This window comes from Apis dorsata, unplaced genomic scaffold, assembly GCF_000469605.1.
Source record: "Apis dorsata unplaced genomic scaffold, Apis dorsata 1.3 scaffold_127, whole genome shotgun sequence".
Taxonomy (NCBI): domain Eukaryota; kingdom Metazoa; phylum Arthropoda; class Insecta; order Hymenoptera; family Apidae; genus Apis; species Apis dorsata.
This window is the reverse complement of record NW_006263420.1, coordinates 980,277-997,438: the sequence shown is the minus strand read 5'-3', so window position 1 is coordinate 997,438 and position 17,162 is coordinate 980,277. Positions and strand designations below refer to the sequence as shown.

General features: G+C 43.9%; 2 protein-coding genes across 10 annotated transcripts in view; one reads left to right on the top strand and one right to left on the bottom strand.

Annotated features, from left to right (window-relative positions):
- LOC102675360 (cytosolic carboxypeptidase 1-like) overlaps nucleotides 1-17,162 on the bottom strand; it is a 35,399-nt gene that overhangs the window by 2,959 nt on the left and 15,278 nt on the right. For all 9 annotated transcript variants that reach the window (XM_031509116.1, XM_031509118.1, XM_031509117.1 and 6 more), the window contains exon 15: nucleotides 343-595. In XM_031509116.1, coding sequence (XP_031364976.1) covers nucleotides 343-595 — 253 coding nt within the window. The remainder of the gene's footprint in view (nucleotides 1-342; nucleotides 596-17,162) is intronic.
- On the top strand, nucleotides 11,886-17,121 carry LOC102675222 (C-type lectin 37Da). The gene is made up of 4 exons (XM_006612803.2): nucleotides 11,886-12,379; nucleotides 14,683-15,040; nucleotides 15,730-15,892; nucleotides 16,777-17,121. The coding sequence occupies exons 1-3, from the start codon at nucleotides 12,331-12,333 to the stop codon at nucleotides 15,887-15,889; spliced, it is 567 nt and encodes a 188-aa protein (XP_006612866.1). The 5' UTR covers nucleotides 11,886-12,330; the 3' UTR covers nucleotides 15,890-15,892; nucleotides 16,777-17,121.

The window sequence follows — 17,162 nt, the reverse complement described above, 5'->3', positions numbered from 1 at the left end:
AAAAAAAAAAAAAAAAAAAAAAAAAAGAAGAAAAAGAAAGAAACGTTAATGTTCGTAATCCAATCGAAATGGGATCTTCTTGATTTTCGTGGGTAATATCTAAAATTGGAGCACACGGAATCGATGTACCGATCCTGTCCGCCGTAAATTACATCGGGTGAGGCGAGTTTCGCCTCTGATACTTCCCCTCTTGACGGAGAACCGCTCGCTCGTAAATTGACTTCGATAGATCGCGCTAGATTACCGTTCGTAGTTCTCGTTGCCGGTGCATGTAACCCGTACTACTGCGCGTCTAAAAATAATACCCTAGGCTTCTCCTCGCTCCTCTTTCGTCCCCCTTACCAAATACTGAGACGGCTGGTCCGGTTTCGCCCTGTCCGCGGCACTCCAAGAACCCGACCTTGAGCAACCGAACAGAAACACATTCTTCCTCCGTGAATGGCCGTGATAGTCGACGAAAACATAGGGAGGCCTTTGCAACACCCTCGTGCAGTACTCCATCAGACCCTTCGTGTGATAGATCACAGGATGGAGAACCTGATTCGGATTGCTCCACCGCCTGTTCAGATCTTCGTTCGTCAATCCGTATCGATTACTGTAATCAATCGAAAATAAACGCCTTTAACGCGCTGTTTTTTTCCACACACTGGATCCGAATACCAATCGTTCTTTATTATTATTATTACTATTATTATTATTATTATTATTATTCTTTTTATTTAGATTTCGATACGATCAAAATCGTATCCTCTATTTATCTCTCTTTTTATCATAAATAATATGTTTATTACGGATACGAATATTTAAATTTGAAAGTTAATAGGGTAGATGAATGTGTTATCAACACTCGTAAATTTTTATAATGCGAACGAAATCTTTGTTTTCTTTATTTTCAATCATTTTCTACAACAAAATAATGGGCAAATTCACGGGATTAATATTTTCGAGAAATATTTTATATAGAGGTAAATAAACATTTAAGATTTATCTTAAAGTATATATATATATATATGTAATAATAATAATTTAATTACTTCCTGTTTCTCTTCTAATTTTTTTTGAAAAATAAACAAATCGGCCGGTTCTAACTGGACCGGTTCGCTCCGTAATATATAAGAAACTTCTGAGAAGTACGGTTTTAGAATTTCCTGTCAGTTCGCACGTCGATGATGCACGTCGAGAAGGAGAAGGGCCTTGTCAGAGATCGTCTTCATTTAAGGATTCAGCCGCGGTTAGAAGGACGTTTCCGGCGACCGGAAGTCGGGCCGGAGGAAGTTACGCCTCCGCGTCTCGCATAGTTAATAGTGGGATAATGTGGACCCCCGGCTTACACACCGAGACCGCCATTTTGCTTCTACCTGTCGTTCTAACATTGTTTCGAGATGTACATAATGCTAGGTACTTGGAATACCAAATATATATATATCCGTCAGACGTGTCCAAATATTTCTTCCAGCTTGCCTTGTCCGAAATTTAAATATTTGACGCTTCGTGAATTCGTGACGTAACGAGATTGAAATTCAAGGTTTCCTCGCATTTCTCAGAGGTTTGCCAACCGTTCTCCTAACAAAATACTCGAAATACTTGCGTGTAGAGGAAGCGATAAGACATCGAATAGAAATGATAAACGAAATAGAAATAATTAGCGGTTACAAGAAGTCGCTCACCGTGGGATTAACAATCGGTACACGCGTAACCCATGGACAGGAATCTTCGATCGTTCTTCCGATCCGAGACATAGGCCACGTAATACAAACATTAGCAATTTGACGCCTCGTAATCGCTTCCGGTCTTTAAGGTAGTACAGACAGACGTGACACGGGCTCGAGATAGCTACGTAACGATCGATATCTCGCGACCGGCAGATGGCGAGGAATAATAAGAATAATGGATAATGGGGGAGGGGGAAGGGTGACGATGCACCTGTGTGGATGACGGTACGCGAAGAAATGTTGCTGGTCGTCGTTGCTGACATCGTTGTTGTCGTGTCTTGTCGTCGTGTCGTCGTGTCGTCGTGTCGTCGTCGTCGTCGGAGCAGGAGGAGGAGAAGGAGGAGGAGAAGGAGGAGGAGGAGGAGAGGGAGGACGTTCACCGGCGGACATTCGCAGAAAGCGTCGAAAAACAACAGTCATCGGAGATAATAGATTTCGTCCGGCGTGGAACGAGAAGGAACGGAAGAGGGTAGGAGGAGGGAAGAAGAGGCGACGTCCGACGAAAAAAAAAGCGGCGAGAATTACGCCCGAACGCGTATTAAAATGAAATCATCGTTGATGAACGGCGCCGACAATGTTGCTCCACGGACGTTAAAAACACGGAACTCTAATGCTTCTCGAAACTGCCATGGTGCCGTTATTCCTGACTATTTTCGAGAAATTCGAATTAGAGTGGTTGGAGGAAAGAACACGACCATTATCGTGAGAGATTTCTTTCTTCCAGTTCTTTAATCGCGATGTAACGATCTTCGCGATGTTTCTTTCTCGAGGGTGAAAACGGTTGTTTGTATAAACCGTTTTGAGTGTTAATCCTCTCGAGAAAAGCGTGGGAAAATAATTGGTTAGTAATAATATTTTCGATTTAATCAAGTTAAACTCGTCTCTATATCGCTCGAGATATATATATATATATATATAAAGCTGATATTACAATAGCAAGCAACGAAACTTCCTGCAATTACGTTTATTCCGTCGAAATGACAAATCCCCTGTGGAACGACGATGAATCTTTGAACAATTCATCGGCACTCACGAGAGAAGAAAACGAAATGGCAGGAGACGCGACGTACACGCGAGCGACAATGAAGCAATTGTACAACGAACTTCTTTGCAGTTTTATTAGCAGGCCGATGTAATGGGCAACATCAGTCTGTTCGTGCTAGCAAGCGATGTCAATGACTTGAACGGAGGAGCCTTGACCGCGAACTTCTCTCACCTTCTCAGAGATCCTGTACAAATTACACTTAACCGGCCGCTCATCTCGAACTGGCTGCGCGCCTCACATTTTCAAAGGTGCACCGCCGCGCTTCGTACACCTGGCAATAGTAAAAAAATCACACACAGCGAATTGCATCGCTCGATTGGATTACGATTAACGAGCATCGATCGTAACGATTTATATCGCCATAATGCGACGATCGATCGTGAATCGCTAGGGGAATTTCAGTTTCGTCGTTCAGTTTTCCTTCCACGCGCGATGTCTCGCCGTCTCGATTCTATTCGACGTATCTTCCTAAAAATCGTGAATCGAATTCACGACGTATCTGTGACAATGCTACCGAACTGCATTACCGATGCGGCACGGTGCAGCTGCGGTCTCGAAACAGATTACATCGAAAGTGGTTGTACGTGTTCTCTTTGGTTTCACTCTCGCCAGAGCGGACGGGACGATTATCGTGCCACTAAGGGAATCGAAAATGCGTGCGAATCGAGAAATTTAAACGTGATCGAAAAAAAATCTCGCTCGACGAGTCCCTCTCTCCCACCCGAGCGCGCAAAAAGACGAGCAATTCCTAAGATGACGTCAGAAACAGGTTATTTATACTCCTATCCTATAAGTCACCAGATATTCGCTAATTTTGAGCATTAACCTAATATATTTTTTCCTCGACGTAATATAGCTTGTCTCTACGTTAACTTCAACAGATTTTCAACAAATTATCGCGCAATCCAAGTGTAAAGAATTAAAAAAAATCCTATCGTAATTAATTGAAATTAACCGAGATGAGATGTATTTGTATTTAGGGAAGGGAAGCGAGCATCTTCGATCCCGTTACGCCATAATTTTTTGCCACTTTATCACCGAACGATACCCCATGTCCCATCTCGTCGTTTATCTCGCCCTACCGGTGGATCGCGCCGTTCGAGAGGAAATATAGGGAGAAGTCACGAATACTTCGGGGAAGGAGGCAGGATCGAAGAAAAGAGGCGGAGAAGCGGACGCGAGTAAGAAAAATTGGCGGATCGTTCTTGCAATCGTAAAGAGAAATCCTTGGGCACCTTGGGAACGTTCGTTTCTTCGTGGTCGTCTTCCACGTATCACGCGTTTCTTCCGTGAACTTTACTACCATCCTTGCCCGGCTTCTCCCTCTATCTTTGTTTCATCTCTTCTCGCCTTCTCGCGGCATTTTCTTCGAGGTTATCCCGGGGTTTCGATCGTGTAACCGCGCTTCTGAACTCCTTTCCCCCTCCCAACAAATCTATTTCCCCAGCCTCCTGCGTTGAAATATCACCGCGACCGAGCACACCGAGAGAGAGAGAGAGAGAGAGCTCGCGCGCGGTTTCGAATCCTATCTTCGCGCCGTATTTTCCTTTAAATCGAAGGGACGATCGAAACTTGTTCCACGCTATCGTGCATCTCGTTTCGAGCAGTTCCATTGGTAATTTTTCTCGGATGGAGGAAGAATCATGAAGGAAGAATGGATAAATAGGAGAGGAGATCAGATATCGGTGAATTTCATTGGGAGCTTGAAATGGGGTACGCTGTAAACACGCGAAATCTACATATCTGCGACGAATGTTAAATTTGTCACGATACATCCTCTTTAAAACGTGCGAATTACCACCTGGTGCACCTTGTTGTAAGCTGCCGCGCTTATCTCGAATGCCTTCACGCGGCGGGAATGGAGGGCCGCCTTTAAGGCCTCCATACGTCGTCGTTTCGCGCAACACAGAAACGCGCGGCCAACTATACTAACGACCAGCAGCTCCCCGGTATCTTTATAGCGTCACTGATATCAAAGGGATGTGCGACGTTCGTTTCACCCGATCCCGGCCGGTCTGAAGGGCTCGAAACGATCGCGCATTAGAATACTCGTGACCAGTCCCCGATTTGCATTCCTTCGCGAAACCAACGTCTCTTTTTCTTTTTCTCCGCCTCTAAATCCCCTTTCTCTCTCTCTCTCTCTCTCTTCTTCTCGTTTCCTTTTTGCCTTCTTTCTTTTTCCTTCCTTTTTCCCCTTCTTTTTTTCTTTTTCTTTTTCTTTTTTCTCTCGTTTCCTCCTTCCTCCCCTTCTTTTTTCCCTTCTTTTTGCGTGCGTCGAGGAACGGTCGAGAAAAGGGTGAAATATTCGCTGATGAATTCTCGGCTCGCTGACGTTTCTTCTACGCCCTGAACGATCGTTTCTTCGAAGCTGATGCGGCAAAAGTAGCCCTTACGCGGCGCGGCGTCGCGTAGGTCCCTTCCACGAGGAGGAACGAAACGAAAGAATGTCCATGGAGCTTTTTACTATAATGTAATTCGTCGCGGTGAACCTCGGTCCGCGGGTCTCGTAAAATTCGCGTTTCACAGCGTGTCGTTTGCGCCATGCGTAAATAGAAACCGCTGGAACGACGGATTATTGTTGGATTAATAAAAGACCGACTGGTATGTAAGTACATCAATTCTGATAGATTATTGTCTTCTTACAACATACGTGGCATTTAACTCGTATTCCAGTCCTATTACTGTTATCTCGGATATCCCTTTCCTCCTCCCTCAGGATATCTTCGAACTTTACTCTTCCATTTTTGTATAACGATATTTTCTCATTTTTAAATTTTGTTCTTTTTAATTCATCATTTATTATACGTTATTATTAATTCCCATTACGATTCGATGAATTGTAATTTTTTTTCAATAGTTTTTTATTCGAAAGATAATTAATTTGCATAACTTAAAAGACTTTTAAATTCTTCGCTTTTATCTGAAAAGAGATAAAGATAAAGTTCGATCATCGATTCGAAACTTTTGCCAACTTCTTTCCACGATTTTATCGATTTTATCCTCGATCTCGATCAACAAGACAAGCAACGAGAACGTGATTAACGGTATTCGTCGAGAACGTTTCAACGTCAAGGACGAGGAACCAGGAAATTGTCGGATATTCGTCCGTGAAGAAGCGAACAGCGATTTCATGCCTACGTCATTCCTGCCCTGTCATTGGAAACCGACTTATCCGATATGTAACTCCCCCGCCGATGCTTCGCCGATACGATGCAAAATATTCATCGTCCAATCTCGTTCCCGGCTAGTCCAATAAATTTAAAGATTTAATTTCGCGATTTCGGTCGGAGAGAGAGAAAGAGAGAGAGAGAGAGAGTGAGTGTCTCTGCGCGGGCTGGGAATAGATTTCTCGCCTATCCCGCATCTGAGATTTAATTTAGAGGCTTGGCCGGCTGGTCTACAGGCATAGTTCCCTGGAATCCTTCCTGGTAACCACACGCAATACCGAGAACCTATACGAACCGTCCAAACGGAATTAAGCCTCGAAATGGGATAAGAAACCGAAAGGGATAACAGGATCCCAACGAGGCGAATTTTTTTTGACGCGTGACACGAAGATGGACCAAATTGATAGCGATTAATATTTGAGAGGAGGCGAAATCTTTTTTTTTTCTTTTTTTCTTTTTTTTTCTTTAGAATCGTCGCGTTTATTGTTAGAATAATAATGTCGAAAGAGCGCGTGGATCATTGTCGATCGAAACGTACTTTTTCCCTCGGACGACGACTACGAACAACGTTCTCTCCACTCTGTTAATAACGTAAATCAACGCGTCGTAGTCCACGAATATTAATGAATTTCCACGTAACGAAGAAGGTATGTAAACTCAGTTAAACTCGTCGCTGAATCCACGATTAACTTTTGAATAATAATTTCCAACGTTGATTAATTGTGAACTGAAAGCGCTTATAAGAGATATACTCGTTCGATGATATTTCAAGCTTATCTATAAAACATACATCTTATAAAAAGAAAAATTCTGACATTCCGCGTTCAATATAACGATATTTCGTAAAACACCATTGCAGAGAACCATTGTTGAGAATTGTAGAGAAGATATAATATATATATATATTATAAAAGAGAAAAAAACTTTTGGGACGAGAAAATAAATTAACGAGCTCGAGAAATAAGGCATTACTCTTCCGCCAACCCGATAAATTCGGTAATCCGGTAAAACTGTCGAAACGGTCGTAAATCTGGCCGCAAAGCAGCACGGTCAATTATATTAAATACAACGGGCACGCTTGTTTCGAGAGTGTGTAACCGCAAGCAGAAGCAGAGGTTCACGGTTTCAGGTTCTAGGTCAGGCTACGTCGTGGCCGGGGCACGTAACAGCGGCAAGAACAGGGGGCCCAAGTAAAACGGTGGGAGCGCAAGAGGCGCATTTAATGGTCGTACGCCGCCACGGCTGTTATTATCATCCATTTCTGCATTCTATCGGCGATCACATGCACCGCGAGTCGAGTCCATGATTCGTTCGTTCGCTCTCATCTCGGGAATCCAACCAGAGGGGACAGTGAGAGAAGGGGAGAATGGAAGGAAAGAATGGAAAGAGCTGTGCACGGTCCTCTCGATCACCATATCAGATGATTTAGGGAACGCGTTAGGATTACGTGTCTCAAGCGACACGAGTTTCGCCGTTTCCTACGGCGATCCATGCAATCGTGTGATCGCGTTACATCCCAAGGATACGCCATCGCGTCTAAATATATATACACGCGAGACATGGTGCGTATAATAAGGCGTGGGTACGTAATCGATGAGCCGCGCATACATCGAAGATATGTTCGATAACGGAGGGCTGAATCGAGTTCTCAACCCTTTTTCCATCGTTTCCAATGGATAGAAACGGAATTCGTTGATCGTCGCTTCGTGGAATTGACAAAGGTGAAGGAACGTCGCGTTGGTCATTTCATTGTACAGGAAAAATTCGTTCGAGCGAGTTACGATGTTATATAGATTCGTAGAAGGTGTATATATGAAGATTTTTCATTTCAAGTTTCGACGCGTGACGATAAGGAACGTAAGGGCGTACGTGCGGTAAGTGAGGATCACTGTTGACCAAATGATCTCAGACTCGGAGAAGACTGCCCGGATGCTAACTGAATTATAGCTCTGAACGGTGAATCGGAAAAAAGTGTGCAAGGCCGTTCGACCCTTTCGTAGTACAAAGTCGCTTGACCACTTTGCGCGGATTTAATTGGATTCTTTAGAAAACGGGCGGAATCGTGGATATAAATCCTATAAATAATCGGGGATTCATATTCCCTGCATGGTGTAACCGCGCATGGTGCTCGTAAATCGTGCGGAAAGATGGGATAAATGAACGGGAACGAAGTTTCTTGTCAAGAAATTGCATCACTCGGGGGCATGGAGTTGATATTGGAGAGAATATTGCCGAAGAAACGAAGATTTTTCGACGACATTTAACGCAGATGTTGTAACGTGGTATAGACGGCGGACAGATATATGACGTGGGTAGAGGCAGAAAGTGATGAGGATCACTGTCCTAGAAATGGAATATCGAAATGGAAGAATCGACGGCGTAGAAGGGTCGGGGGTGGGGGCAATATGGCGCCTTCGATCGTCTCGAACGTGGAGGCTATTCGCGGGCTAAAACGGAGAGTTGGTTCCATGCCCGTGGAACGAATGAACGAAAGAGAAAGAGAACCTCGGGTGAAAAGGGACGAGGGTTAAGCGGCGAAGAAGAGAGGAGCGCTCCTTAGGGAGTGGAGAGAGAGATAGAAAGAAGAGGGGCCTTACATAGCGATTGCTGGCAGGGCCTGAAATAGACCTCGAGAATCCCCCTGTAGCATCCTCGCCTCTCTTTCTTCGCCTCCTCCACCACCATCCTCCTCCTCCTCCTCTTCCTCCTCTTTCCACTCCTTCTCNNTCTTCTTCTTCTTCTTCTTCTTCTTCTTCTTCTTCTTCGTCTTCTTCTTCTTCTTCTTCTTCTGCTTCTTCGTCCAACAGCAAGCATTGCCTCCAGCTCTCGAGAGCCTTCCTTCTCTTTGCTTTTGTTTTTCGCAAAAAAGGACCAAGTGGCTTGGCTCGGCTGTGAGAAGTTGTTCCTAGCGTCTCGTTCACGCAGATAGGGCCAACGCGAAGGTGGGACGGAGAAGAAGACGAAGAAGGTGGTGGAGGATCGGTTGTTTATCCAGGATCGAGCTTCTGCTTTCGTTTCACCCACCGATATATGGCCACGAACGGAGAGACCCCCGTAGGCATTGCCGGACCTAAGTGCACTCTCTCGGCTTGCATTCCCATGGGAATACGCCGTTCAGAGAATCCGACCTGTTAAACTGACCTGCGCCAATGTACCAGCAAAACGTGACCCACGCAACCAAGCTACGAGCACGCCTCGAACATACTAGATTCGAATGCATCGCCTGTTTTTTATCCCGAGGGCAGCCACCCACCCTTCTTTTCTTTCTCTCTTTTTCCAAATCCCGCGAAAGCCTGTCTCGTTTGTTAACGAACCGCCTTGTCGTAGTAAATTCGAAACTCGCGCGCTTCGAAGAGATAGAAAATTGTCTCGCGAGAGATTCGATACGACGATATGTACGAACGGATGTACCGCGTCACATTTGATAAATTCGTTAAACGGGAGAATTCTTCGCTCAAACTTTGTTATTTACATTCTATTGTAGAGGAAAAATTGGACAAATGCAAGAAAAAAACTTATCGGCAAAGTTGTTTGTGAACGGGGAACTTACGAGACTCTTTACGTAACGAAAGGTTTAAAAGTAACGAGGTACTCGTAAAGTAATTTAAAGGGCAAAGGTGGGAAAGGGACGAGAGTAATTAGAGAGGAGCTCACGCTAAAGATGGATATTTTTAGTAGGTTGTGTAAATTTAACTGCGTAATTACTCATATTTCTATATACGATCGAGAGCCGGCATTGGCCTCCCTCGTGATAAAGCACGCCACGATATTCTTCTTCTACCTGACGCAACCGTATCGCGGGGAACCTTTAAATAGATCGTGGTATACGGCTCGTTATAAACGTAGTGAATTCGTTTAGCGTGGCAGATCGTGGCGCTTTCGTGCGAGGCAAGGAGACGAGAAGAGGAACGGCGATCGAAAGGGACGCGGTAGGTCTCGGATGTCACGCGAGTCCCTTTTTGTTGGACTGGTCGCACACCGCGTAACAGAAATAACACGTCGCCATATAATGAACACCGATCCGCCAATGGTTACAGGATATCGAATCGATCGGACACGGCCCGGACAAAGAACAGCTAGTGGAAAAGAAAAGAGGAGAGAAGGAAGAAGAGGAAGAAGAAGATGAAGAAGAAGAAGGAGAAGAAGATTCCTTTACTGGCATTTCGCGTTGGATTCTTCTTCTTCTTCTGGTACCGGTTGCGTATCGTAATCGAAGTAACTGGGCCTCGGACGGGCACGGACAATAACCACGTATTCCGCAGAAGCAGGTGATCTCTCGCGCGAGAGTAGAGGACAGGACGTTCAGAAATCAAGCCTACCTTGAGAGACGAATCTTTTTGCCTTGCACCGCGCCGCTGACAAGACACGATCCTATATATATATATATATATATACATACGAGAAATCTCTTCCAGAGATATCGCCTCCCGTTTTAAAGAGTTAATATCTGTTCGATGCATTAAGACGAGGCTGCCGAGAGATTCTCATAAGGATCTCGAACGTTTCGTTCCTATCTACCTCGGTCGGGTCGTGGTATATATCTCGTAATAGGCTCTCCATGACGCGTCGATCGAGGTAATTAAGGTGGCGTACGTTCCGCGAAACATGTGGACGCTTTTAAAATGATATCCACCTCTATTTCTCGTGACCGTAGGTGCGCATTAAACTGGTTAAAAATAGAACCGAAGCGTATTTGAAAGCGTATTGTGAAGCGATTACGAGTTTTTTCATTATACGATACGAGGAGATACCACCATCCTCCCCTCCTCCCCTTACTCCCCTCCCTTAATGGGGGCCGGTCAATGTCGGTGCAGAAAAAACTAAGCGCGGAAAGAGCGAGGAATAAGAATAGACGGCGCCAAAGGCTTAACAAGGAAACCGGTTCAAAACCTCCTGCGCCTGTGTACCGACTTTCATGAGAGATTCCAACGAGTCACTTCGACCACCGTGTGCAATATATTGGACGTGAGTATGATTCCCGTAATACCTTCGACTACGATCGCAACCGTGCGTTCCCTTCGTCGAGCAATTAGCTATTTCTACGTCACGTCAAGAGGTATTCGCCAAGTTGGAACGAACGTTGAATCTTGACCTCTTCCCCGGAGAAGGAGGAGGAGGAGGAGGAAGAGGAGAGTCGAGAGAGAGAGAGAGAGAGAGAGAGAGAGAGAGAAATTCGACGAAGAAGGAGCATGTATGTATTTCGAAGTAGGAAACGTTCGCGGCCAATTTGAACGGCGTCTCTCAAAGCCGCAATTTACGTCCATCGGCGACAAGCGGCAGATACGATAATATCGTTAATGCATCCGATGGTCGGAATAGAAAATGGTGATTTTAAGGGATGGTATGCGGCGCGTTCTCGCCAGCCACGCTCAGAAATGAAGTCTACCTTGAGGTCGGTGTCTTTTTTGCGCCTACCCGTCGATACAATTCCATTCAGGACGATGAAGACCGTGAAAAGACACCAAAGAGAAATTCCATCCATTGCGACCGTCAGCGGTAAAACAAACTAAACGATGGAACAACGTTATTAATAGCGTGTACCGCCACTCGCAAATAGATCGGGGCGCCGAGTTCAGCAACGAACCATCCCGACCGCTGTCTGCTTTCACGCTTCATTTTCCGTTTCCAATACTTCTCAAATCCAATCCCATAATTCTTGCCCCAATCTTAATCCAATCTTATTCCAATCTTATTCCAATCTTTTGCTTCGTTGTATATACGAATACACTTTGGCGCGAAAAGAAAAAGAAAAAGAAAAAGAAAAAGAAAAAGAAAAATTTTTATTATTCGCGTTTGCTCGATTCTCGTTAAAACGAAGCATCCGGTTCGCCAAGAATCTCTGCTCGATAAGGAAAAAGGAAGATGGGGAGAGATAGAGAGAGAGAGAGAGAGAGAGAGACAGAGAGCGCACGTTGGTACGCTCGCAAGTGTATGGTGAAAAGTTGGCCGAGAGAGTAAAGTTCGCGAGGGGAAGGAAGGAAGGAGAGTACGGGCGCGAGAAGCCGTGTCAACGAACGCACCGCATCATCCTCTCTAACCCTCCGGCAGCGCGAGGGTCTATTGTGGCTAGTTTTTTCTCTGACCTTGTCACCTTGCAGGTTTTTTGCCGCGGCCAAGTCGATTACATTTCGGATCGGTTCCTCCGTATCCCCCGTCCACGTCTCGCGCTATCCCGCTCTCTCGTGCCCGCTCGTCCCTTCGTGGGCTCCGCTCGTCCTGCTCTAGGTTAGTCAGTGAATCATCTTCAACGACCCCCTCCTCTGGGATCCGGGCAGAAGACTCTTAAGGGGGCCCACAGCGCAGCGCGAGGCCAGTCCGAGAACGCGACCCTAACACTAACATCCGGTGTATTCCGAGAGTCGGAAACGGAAACGGCTGCTTGATCGATTAATCGACACACGCCACCATGAAGATCGCTCTGCTGCTGCTGCTGCTCGTCGCGGCCTTCGCCTCAGGTTCGTAACTTTATCGATTATCAATTATCCTTTCGTTTCTCCAATATTATTTCTCTCTCAAAAATTCCCATTTTTTCCAAAGATCGATAATCTGCACTTGTTGCAATTTAGTTTAGTTAGGGTGTATTGGCATCGAGTCCGTTCTATTATGTCGAATTATGCTTTTTCTTTTTTTTTTTTTTTTTTTTTTTTTTTTTGGATTTAGAATTAGACTATTCTCGCATCTTCTCTCGATAATTGATTCGACAAGGATGGATTGGTTGGAACAGTGCCAAGCGAGAATTCTTTCTTTTTTCGAGGCTCGAGAATTCGCGTTGATTCGTTTTTCGAACGAGTCTTCTTTGTTCGTCGACGCTTCTCGTCCTCGCATTCTCGTTTCCTTGGTGGAAACGTCGACGTACGACGTCCGGTGCATTCAAAAGGGAACTCGCGGTCGCTGATCACGCACGCATGACTTCAAGATCATTCGCCCGTCGTTCTCGATCATTTTTTCTTCGGTTATCTGATATCACATTCTCTCGCGTTTAAAACCGGATATAATAAAAATGCATATTTTAATGAAAAATAGAATCGTTCGATTATCGGTCACGTTTTCGAATATTTTGTAGATGTTTCGATACGTCGAAATTTTTATTCGAGAAATTTTTATACGGCCGATACGAACCGCCATCGAGCTGCTCGCCAACATTGCCACGTTAATTACGATGCAAGTGGCGTAATTCGTGAATGGAATCGCGTCTCGTAGCAAGCGTCTTCTTTCTACAGAACGTTGGCGGCAGACGTCTCAAGGTCTTCAGGTCGTTTACCACCACCTGCGCCGCCGGCTTCACAAACCGGAGCATTTTTACGCACCCTTTGAATCTCTCGTGCGTCAAACCACTTCAAATTATCTGTCTATGCTTTTCATTCCACCGTTCTTCTTCCATTTGAAAATTTATTTATTTATCTATCTATTTATTTATTTATTTTTTTGCTTCATCTTATTTAAAATCATACAAAAAAATTCTCAAATATTTAGAGAATCGATTTATCAACGGATCGAAATGTAAATCTGATTTCAATGCCATTTTTTTTCAAGAGGCACGAAACGAAATTTCTAGATTTTTAATAAATAAAACGATCACTCGTGTCGAGACTGTTCGGAAGCCTAAACCGGTCACAACTTAAAAGTACAGTTAACCAAATAATCGTAAAAAGTCAATGAACTCGCACGGTGAGTATCGTGCGAAACGGCACTTCCAACAAAGTACGGAGTCACTCTGTGAAGTTAATTAAAACGAACGGTACCGATGATGTGTAAATACTTTACACGTTCATAGATGAATTAAAATCGCGTTGAAATGATTTACTACGACTGTCAATTAAGCCGAGCACAATCGAGCGTTACACAATATAACACTCCGATCTTGTTTACGATTCTTTTATTATCGCGATTATTAGCGCGATTATTATCGTGAAATTTAATTAAAAAGGAAAGAAAGGAAGCGCTGGAATACAATGGAAATTAGTAGATCCGACGGCTTTAAAAATCATCGAAAAGCCATAGAATTCCAATGTGAACGTACGTTCGGATGCATTTTTCTTCCGTTTTCGTTTGCGTCTACGAATTAACGAATAGTTAAAAAATATTCATAGGCAGACATAACGGTCTGGCCGCGATGACGCTAAACTGGGACATCGGGTAGATTAGAATTCACGGGATGATTTTTCCCGCGTCCTGAGGCTGCCATTTGTGGTCTGGTCGGAAGTCAATGGCGGAGACGTGCCTCGATGAGATAATACGAGAGCAAGAAAAGGGAATTTCCTTTTTTATTCATCAATTCACGCTGATGTATAACTTTTTAGCATTTAAATTGTAGGAAATATGTTGATTAAAAAAAAAAAAAATGGATGGAATATATGAATACTTAATTTCGAATTTATTCAAATAAATTCATTCCAATTCATCTATTTTATCTTATTGCATAAAAATGGAGATCGTTTAGAGATGTTAGAGAATTAAACCTTCTGTTATTTTTATGATTTGAAATTCTTTGAAACCTGATAAAAATAATTTGTGTAATATATATTTCCCTAAAGCAATATTTTTACTATTGCTTCATTAAAACTTTTTAAAAGAATATTTGCAATTTACTATTTAAAAAAATTCGAGATCTCGACTCGATTTTTCTGAATCTTAAAAATTCAATTTCAATCCAATGTTTGAAAAAGAAAAAAAATTAGAAACATCAGAAATTTTTGGACAGGACATCGCCTGTATTCGTCTGACGAGTAATCGTAAATTAAATAAAATTGATTTACAGGCCAAAGGATCACGACGATTCAATTGGATGGCGTGCAATACTTCGTTTCAAGGATGAATCCCTACAGTCCCGAATTGAACTATTTCCTGGCATATCAATATTGTCGTTCACTGGGTCTTCAGTTGGCCTCTTTCGAGACAAAGGAAAAAGCCGACACGATGACGCAGTACTTGAAAAACGCCGGCTACGTTAAATACGACTTCTGGACGTCCGGCAACAAGTTGGGCACGGACATGTTCCTGTGGATGAGCACAGGTCTTCCCTTCAATGCCACCTTCGACTACATGTTGAGGCGACCTGGCAACAGACCTGCTGACGTCCCACCCGGCACTGAGCCTCAACGAGTGGCGCGTGAAAGGTAATAATTAATATGCTCTTATTAATTCCTTCATAATAAAATTCATATCGTATAATTGTAAACCATATTCCATCATATTAGGTCGTCTCTTTTTCACGTTTTTTTTATTATTATATACTTTTATGACTTTTTTCTTTCGGAACGTTAATTAAATATTTACAAATTTCCAATTTTACTGAAACTTTCGCTATTTCGTCGCGTTCCAAAATATCTTTGACTTATTTTCGAAATTAATTCAAACAATTTCTGGAATGGAAATTCATCCAATATAATGAACTATCTTTCTACTCTCGATATAACCACGCGTGCGTGCGATTGAAAAAAAGAAAAGAATTTTCTTCCGTGTCTTTTTCTTTCCTTCGTTAAAAAAAAAAGAAAAAAAAATATCTCATCAAAACCGGAAACCGCACAGAGAAAAAAGACACAAAGAGAGCGGGAAAGGAATGAAACGTCACGTATTTGTCTATCTGGAAGTCTATCTAGACAGGTAGAAAAGCCATAGCGAACCTTGTTCGCCGATGAGGAAGACGACGAGGCCCAAGATCAATTCGTGGTCACGAATACGATAATTGTCGGTATCCCTTCCGCATCCGTATGCTCGTATCCCTACCCGGAAACGCGTGCATCGAATCGATAAACGAGCGGAGAACGATTGAAATTCTAATCCCGGAATTTGTCCTTTCCACAAGCGGTGACAGCGGGAGCGCGGACGGATGCGTCGCCATGGTGGCACCCACGTTAGCCTGGGAGGCGCAAGATTGTACCCTGGTTAAGGACTTTATCTGCGAGCAAACAAGATGCTACTACTACAACTACGGAAGCATTCCAGTCTCTGCGACTCAGGGGTAAGAGGTGAGATAATACTTGTTACAAAAAAATACGCGAAATCGCCGAGAAAAAGGGGGAAAGAAATAGAGAGAGAGAGAGAAAAAGAGAGAGAGGGGGGAAAATGAGATAGGCAGATAGACAGGCTATTGTCAGAAGACATTTCGTTTCATCAAGGTGTAGCAAGGTGAATCTCAAGATGGCGCACGGACAAAAAAATAAAGAATGATAGATAAGATAGAAAAGACACGATGATCGGTGATAATTCATTCGCGATTCTTAATACTAGCTATATCTCGAGTGCAAATCATGTGATATTTTTGTCAATCGTGTAAATTTATCGATTCAACGATTCGACGATTAATTAATGGATCGTCGAAAGAAAGGATGGATTAACGCGTTGACAAGTTTTTTTCTCCGTGCAGTATACACGATTTAACGAAACAAACTGATATAAATAACGCTTCGCTGAATAATTTAATCCGTACAAGCGAAAGATATAAGATAAATTGGTAATTGGGGAAATCTCTTGGTGTCGTTCGAACGTAACTGCTTATCGCTCGTTTCGCGAAGCACACGAGAACACGGCTTACAATTATTATTAACGCATTCTTTTGCTCCTCGCAAACTATATACACGCGTACATGAAAAATCTACTACGATTCCAATTTTCTTTTTCAAAATCGATCATCACTTATCACGTACCTCTCTGAGCTGAGCCAGTGGTGCCACACTTTTTCTCTGCTTTTAATATAGCCGACTAACTAATCGCTAACTAATCCACGCTATAGGAAACACGACTAACGAGTTTCTCCAATCTGAATAACGAACCTCTTTAATCCTATTCGCTTCGTCCCCGGACGAGGCGAGGCGACGACGAATCTCCCCTGAAACCAGTGCGCGATTTGCAGAAATCGCAGACCCTATATAACAACGACGTCTGCGCCAGCCAGCGACGACCAGGTCGACGAGCACGAGGAAGGCAACGCCGGCAAGAACGACGAGCAAAATCAGAGTAACGTCGACGAGAAATCAACACCGGAGGAGGAGGAGGAGGAGCAGCAGAGCAGCTCCTTCGAGGAGAAATCGCCTGAAGATCCGGTCGTCAGCAGGCTTATTACCACGGCCGTTCCCGCGTCTGANAAGCAACAAGCCGCATTGGCACCGTCCACGCCCTCGCCCGCCGTCACCGAGGATCACGAGCGACCGACCGACGCCGATCTCGACAACGCAAGGCCCGAGCATCTTCTCGACATCACGAGCCTCTTCACCGACACGCCAGGCCCCCAGGCCAGAA

Bases quoted from the DNA above. Each gene is read 5' to 3' on its own strand.
- LOC102675222 (XM_006612803.2), top strand. From the start codon at position 12,331: ATGAAGATCGCTCTGCTGCTGCTGCTGCTCGTCGCGGCCTTCGCCTCA. The intron at 12,380-14,682 runs GTTCGTAACTTT...ATTGATTTACAG, and splicing joins CGTCGCGGCCTTCGCCTCAG to GCCAAAGGATCACGACGATT. The intron at 15,041-15,729 runs GTAATAATTAAT...CCTTTCCACAAG, and splicing joins CAACGAGTGGCGCGTGAAAG to CGGTGACAGCGGGAGCGCGG.